The sequence below is a fragment of the Drosophila subobscura genome, chromosome J (assembly GCF_008121235.1).
Source record: "Drosophila subobscura isolate 14011-0131.10 chromosome J, UCBerk_Dsub_1.0, whole genome shotgun sequence".
NCBI classification, from domain to species: domain Eukaryota; kingdom Metazoa; phylum Arthropoda; class Insecta; order Diptera; family Drosophilidae; genus Drosophila; species Drosophila subobscura.
This window is the reverse complement of record NC_048532.1, coordinates 8565694-8572774: the sequence shown is the minus strand read 5'-3', so window position 1 is coordinate 8572774 and position 7081 is coordinate 8565694. Positions and strand designations below refer to the sequence as shown.

Here is a 7081-nt window from a genome sequence, read left to right as displayed (position 1 = left end):
GTTGTCAACTATTATGAGAGGGCACATAACAAATGCAACAACAACAAAAACCAAAAATGCCATTAAGGTTTTATGTACAACTTGTTTTGGGGGGGAAAAAAAAGAACAGTCGAGAGAAACATTAAATAACAAGCGAAGCGAACTATGAATAGACCTCAATTATGGTAGCCATTGACTTGCCTGAATAATTTATCCATTGGACATCTATATTAATTAAGCTATCACGTAATTGTTGTTGGCAGAACTATGGAATTGTTGGAGAGTCTTTACTGCGAGTCTTTAGGAGTTGCTGTGTGGCTGGCAGAAATTTCTGTAGTTGTGGGGGAAATAAGATATAAATAGAGAAATGTTTTGTGTAGCAAATGCAAGCAATCAGAGCAGGAAATTTGTTGTTAAAATTTTTACAAAATTATATTCAAACTATCCAAACTCAACTTCATACAGAAATTAATTAAATTGAACTAAAATCCATTGCTCAGACATCAGACCCAAAACTAACTCCACTTGTTGAAGCGAATAAAAACAAATCAATTCAATTCAATTAGAGTAGAGATACACCTAAAGGCAAACACTATCCACTCCTAAAAGACACAAAAAGAGAATGTGTTTGGTGACACACGAAATTAGGCACGTGGCTGGCTGCCACCAGAAATGCCGCCGCCCCCTCCGCACACACATGCCTGGAATGATAATGAGAATCCACAAGAATTCCCCGAATTCCGACCAAATATGTTTTAGTTTATTTTGGCTCAATCCAAAAGGTTAATTAGCCGTCAGAAAATGTTTTATTAAATGTTTAGGGAAAGTGTAGCCCAAAAATAAAGGTGATCCAGCTCATCACTTTCGACTCTACTTTTATCGTGAAAACTATACCACAAAAAGGAGAAAAAGGAAGCAAAAAATTAAGAAAAAAAAGTATAAATAAGCTTCATAATCAGGCACTCAATTATCGCCCAAGTTTTCGCTAATTGGTTGGCTTAAAGTCAAGTCGAGGGCAGGTCCTTTCATCTCTTAGCCATTGCAGCTGTCACTTTTGAAAAGTTGCGCTCTCTGTCGGTAGATCTCTCTCACTCTCTCTTACTGTCTGCTGTAGCAATATTTTGGCGCATAATTCCCGCCCTGTGCTGTACATAAAATTTAATTAAGACGCATAAAGTTTTTCACACTTTGACACAAGCCCCAAAGCATATGCTCTGCCCTCGCGCGTCTCGTCTCGTCTTGTTTCGTCTCGGCTGCTGCCCAATCTTGCGGCCCGATCTTGGCGCTGGCTCTGGCTCTGGCTCTGCCATTGCCGTCTTTGCGGGAAAACTACTTTAGTTTGGCTTTGCGCGGAAACTTTTTGGTGCTGGCCAGGGCCAGGGCAAGTAATGACGATGTGGAGGGGTAGCAGAAAATAGCATAATTTCACTACTGGCAACACACTGGCAAGGCGGGCAAAATTACGCGCCCTGCTGAGCGCTTTTGTTAATTATGCCAGACTCCTGCAGGTCCCGTCAGGCGACGCGACGCGACGCGACGCTCCTTGTTGCCACTGGTAGTGCCACTCTTTTTGTTACTTATTTTTCTTGGCAACCGCCAAAGTTTTGTTGCACAATTTGCTGCTTAAACAAAGCCAAAACAATTTAATTGTCACAGTCGAAACTGCATCTTATGGCTGTCCCCCATCCCCCACACAGATAAATAACCCCAAGTGTATAAAATATATTGTAGCATTAAATCCGAAACAAATCCAACCCATATATATATTGACAACTTTTTCAATCCGCCGTGCTCCGTGTTCCCTGTGGAATCCAAAAACTCACTTAATTCTTTCGTAGGTGTGTTTTTGTGGGTGCCTCTCTAATGAGTACAGGAACCGGACGTTCAAGGCAAAATGTTGACAACTTTGGCAGCTTGTTCGAGCAGCGGTTCGAGCTGATTCTCCACGACTTGTAATTGATTTCCCTTCCCTGGCCGCTGATTCCCTGCCTGATGATTGTTGCGGCTTTGGCTTGGACACTCTCCGGTGAAAGGCGGGGGAAAAACAAGTCCTTTCAAATTTAACAAACAAGCGACAGAAAAGAAAAGAAATGCCTAAGAGCGTCACTTTGGCAAAGAGCCAAAAACCCAGCGACAAGAACAAGAACAAGAACTTCTGTGTGTGCGCGCTGACAAGAAGCCGCCTGTTTGGTTGCTTCCTCCTAAAAGGCAGAAAAAGTAAAGGAAATATGAAAAAAGTAAGGCGAAGAGCAACAAGGGATTGAAACTATGTTACAACTACTGCAAAAACTTGTTATCTTAATGGATATTTTGTAGTTCGTTTGTGGGTAAAATTGACTCACTCCAGGCAGGCACTTTGCAGGCACCAAAATCTACACAACAAAATAGCCGAAAATTTCAACATCTCGTTGCATTTAGCTGTCTGTTCGCTGGATTATTTCGTCTTTCAATGCTACCCCTGGAACCGCAATAAATTCTAATTTAATTAAATTCTACAATTAAATCAACTCGCAATCTTATTATGTCTGTCTTTTCAAAGTGGATTACACGAGACGCTGTCGTGTCGCCAGACAAAAAAAAAGTTTCAAATTTAATTATGCAATCGATGCTGTTGACAATTTCCTTTGGCTGTGGCTGTGGCTGTGGCTGCTTCCCCGTGCCAAATCGAACTTAATTGAATTAAACTTTTACCTTTTGACACATTACCCTCGCCCGCACGAATTTCCCCCTCGTCTAATGAAACGGAAATCGCGGCGAAAACTTCCTCGGGCGCGCCAAAATTAATTCCACTTGAACTCAAGAGAGCGGTTAGAGGTTAAACCTTACATTTTATTCAACACTCAACCGAACCTGATGATGATGCGCTTATGCCACTTGGAATAGAGTATCTCTGTGCCCAAAATCATGAGGGTTATGGCATAGCTGAAGAGCAGAATCAACAGAGCAGAGCTCACGGTGTCCATGTCGACCTGGAGGCAGCAAGGGGAAATATAATAGATCTGAGAGCTGCACAGAACTGATTCTAACTCACATGCAAATCGGACGTTTCAATTTTCTTCACACACGGCGGCTTCCGCGAGTGCCACACATTGAAATGATAGGTGAGAATGCCCGTTTCGGTGACGCGTCGCAGGCTGCAAAACAAATCCTTGGTAGTCCCTAATTAGCTTCTCCTTTTTGCCCGCTTACCCATACGAGATGACCTTTCTCATTGGTGAATTCTTTTGCATAATGCAAACCGTCTTTTGTGGTGGAAACATGCTGACCTCCGTTAGATCGCATATAGCCTGCTCGCTAAAGGTTTCGGCTATAATCTTATAGGCAGCCGCCACATCCACATGAAAGGCAAAGCCTAAGGGGAGAAAGTTCTGCAGAGAATTGACACAAGTTTGCCCTTAACTTACGTTCATTTTTGACTCTAAGTAAACCCGTTTCGGGATCCATCCAATTGCTTGCCGAATTATCCTTGGCATGTGCGCCCGTCTCATGGCTATGGACAATGTCTCTGTAGGATTTGGCAGGATCTGTTGTGCCCGCCGCTGCTGCTGCTGGTGGGGGATCTGATGGTTCATCCTCATCCGCTTCGTTCTCTTTGGTGGTTGGGACACTCGTGATCTTTTTGGCATACAGTTCCATGGAGACTGGGTCCTTGGTGTTCAAAAAGTAATCCCTATTGTAGAGGATATCCTCCATGCCCACACGCAGCGAACTGTGCACCAAATCACTGAGGGTTTTGATTGTTTTGGGCTTCTCCATGAGCAGTGTGCCCACAATACTGGCCGAATAGAACTGATAGATGCAAAAGGAGAACAGCAGACTGGTGATGACAATACAACGACCCGACACAAAGCTCGTGGAGAAGCCCAAACCCTGCTGACAAATGATGCCCACAAAGAACAGAACCGACTCCAGGAACAAACCCACGCGTTCGGGTGCCTTTCGCTTGGCTTTGCGTTGTTTTAGATAATTATTGAGCTTGAGGTAGCAGCGCTGCCAGAGGGTTGAGGGATCTATGTTGGAGTTTTCCTCTTGTTTTGGTATTTCTGTAACATCTGGCAGCTCCTCAGCCACTGATAGAGCGGTAACTGGACGCACACTGGCCTCCAGCTCGTGCTGCTGCTGCTGCACTTGATGGTGATGTCGCGGTGGTGCACCGCCCTTGGGTTTGATCAATGCTGCACCATCGTGTGGCACCAATTTCCACTCTATGGTGGTCAGCAGCCACAAAATACAAACCGTCACCACGCCACAGACCATAATCAGCACCCAAACATCGTTCGTAAAGGGCTGCAGAAACACAATGCGATCCTTTTGGGTATTTCGCGGATGCCGAAAGATGAAACACGGCCGACTGGACCAACTGCGACCGGCCACATCGATCCATTTGTGTCGCTCCAGCCAGTAGAATATCGGCGCACCACCAATGTCCGTTTCGTTGCGTATGAGTGCCCCAATCATGCCATCGAATCTGCCGTTCTTCACGTAGCCCCAGGAGGTGGTGCGCGAGAGGACAAACGTCCAGTTGAACATGTCTCGCACGGCCATCAGGAGATTGAAGTTGAAGCGATTCATCGTATCGATGTGGCCCGACACCGTGTGCGTTAGGTAGTACATGAGAGTGCCCGTCATGTTCTTGTTGGTCACCTGCCGGTTAGAGTCAGATAACAGACAGTCAAAACTGTGCTGCGAGTCATGGATAAAGCGTCGCTCTCTCACCACAACCATGCAACGGACTCGGGCATGCTGCATGTCCATGCGACGACGCACCGTTGATGTCCTGCGATACCAGGAGTGCAATCGAACACCCTGTGACGGCGCGAAGCTGCCAATTTCCGTTCGATTGACATGTCCACCATAGTTCAGGCCGGGGTTCCTAAGCGAAAGTCGAATTCGGGACTTCAGGGGGCTATGGAAATTAGTCTGTTGGGTTTTGGGGCAGGGTGTGGACGATGACGATGATGATGATGCGATGATTGCTTGATTTGGAGACCAGACAGTTGCGTGACCTCTGGCTGGTGCACCATTTGAGGACAGTTTTGAAAGTGCAAACTGTGGCAAGTTCTTTTGAGTGGTTGCCTTCGATCTAATGACGCTTTCCGCTTGATGTCGCTCAATGTCAAGCGAGGTTAATGATTGGGACTCGTGAGGTGCCACTCACCACACATCATACAGCGTGTAGTTAGCTGCCTCTGACAGTCGCTTGGCCAGCATCAATTCCGTGTTCATATACAAGTTCATACCCTCCGTAAACTCCTCGATAGTTGGCTGAAGATCTGCTTCCTCCTCCCTTGTACTTTGCAGTTGCTTGGCTTGCTGTGGCAGCACCTCTTGATGGTTTCCTGTTGCCGCTTCCAGCTGGTTGAACAGCCCAAAGTCCTCTATCAATAGCCAGTGAAACTTGTCGCTGTAGAGCATCTTGGCGGAAGCCTTTGGAATAATTTCACTTGAGCACTTAATAAGGCTAAAGGGCGAGCTGCAGATGAGCCTTGGAGGCTGCTCGTTCAAAGTCTCACCAACTCGAGGAAGCGACGACTCGGGGCGCCGCATGCCAAATCCACAGCAACAATTTGCCTAAGGGCATCCACCGTCAGCACGCTGTCCAACCACTCGGCATGGCTCTGGGCCTGGCTCTGTGACTGAGCGAAACCAAAACCGTAGCGGGGCCCCTGCACACGGCCACCACCGCGCCTGGGGCCAGTGTTGCTGCTGCCATACCCACCGCCCGTCTGTTGCAACACATCGAGCTGCACAATCCGCACAAAGAGCTGACTCCGGTAGAGGCTCTTAATCAGCTGCGCATTCTTGGCAGCAAATGCCGCACGCAGTGCCTCTCCATTCCTAGTGCTGGTCTCGGGATTGCGGCACGTGAAGTAGGTTAACCGGGGTATATGCCGGTAGTGCACACAGAACTCTACGAGGAGGCTGCTCTGCAGCACAGAAGTGCGCAAGGGTTCCGCCTGCTCCCCGCCAGTCTCCTCCAATGGCAGCTCCTGGGCCCTGATTGAGAGGGCAGGCAGCAGCAGCAGCATTAACCAATGCATTGCCATATTGTTGTAGACACTGACATTGGAATTCCTTTTGCCCTGTGCCTTATATACAACACAGAAATAAGGTAAAAGCTGGAAGGGAGATTGCATTATTCATTTGACTTTGACATTTGGCGGCTGTCAGAAATTCAATTGGACCATAAATCGCTCATTGGAATTTCACTTTTCTTGTCAACTGACACACCGGTCGGTCGGTCGCTCGGTCGCTCGGTCGCTCGGTTGGTCGTCATTATTCAATTTCATTCAATTACATTTCATAATTCATGAGCCACGCCTCCGCTTTATGGAAGGAGGCAACTGACACTGACTCTTGGGGCCCTTGCCCATGAATATGCATAAAGGATGCGGATTGAATCGGTCTCTGAATCCGAATGAGGGTCGCTCGTGTGTGTGTGTCTCAATCCCCAAACCATTGTGCCCCCTTGTCCTTTGTGTCCTTTGGGTATTCCCTGTGTGTGTGTGTGTGTCCCCATGTCATAAATTCAGACAGTTTGTCACTTTAATTGGATTTCCATGCCACAAAACGAAACAAAAGCAAGATTTATTCTAAAATACAAAAATAAAAAAGGAAGTGGCTCAAAATTGAATTACCATGAGACAGGGCCAAAAGTTCTGGCTAACAAATGCCCCCAGCAGCAATCACAGCGAAAATAAATAGAGGAAACAGAGGAAATTCTACTGAGAGTTGGATTGGCAACAGGTTTGGTTTGGAGGGAGGATTAACATAGGAGAAATTGTTGGTGGAACTGCAAAGGGGAGTTTGATCTTCTTTTTTTCTAATTTAGCTTCCTTTTGCGTTAAAGTTGTGTATCTATTAATATTACGAGTGATTAGAAATTAAATTATATTTATTTCTGTTAAAAAATTAAACAAAATTTCACTTATTTAAAGAATTAAAATACTTCAAACATTTTCCCTTCCCTTTTTCTAGTGTAATTTCCTTTTGTATTAAAGTTTTCTTTAAGCTAACAATACGAGTGTTTAGGCGTTTAATTGTATTTATTTTATTAGTATTTTGTTTACATTTAAACATAATTTTCACTCACTTAAAGGAT

General features: G+C 45.6%; 1 protein-coding gene across 1 annotated transcript; it reads right to left on the bottom strand.

Annotated features, from left to right (window-relative positions):
• Positions 1-2813: 2813 nt before the first annotated feature.
• Positions 2814-6026, bottom strand: LOC117893379. Its single transcript, XM_034799973.1, has 7 exons — positions 5493-6026; positions 5138-5406; positions 4696-4852; positions 3384-4623; positions 3169-3331; positions 3011-3113; positions 2814-2948 (listed from the first exon to the last, which is right to left on the bottom strand). Exons 1-7 carry the CDS (start codon positions 6024-6026, stop codon positions 2820-2822), a joined length of 2595 nt encoding a protein of 864 aa, XP_034655864.1. The 3' UTR covers positions 2814-2819.
• Positions 6027-7081: the final 1055 nt, after the last annotated feature.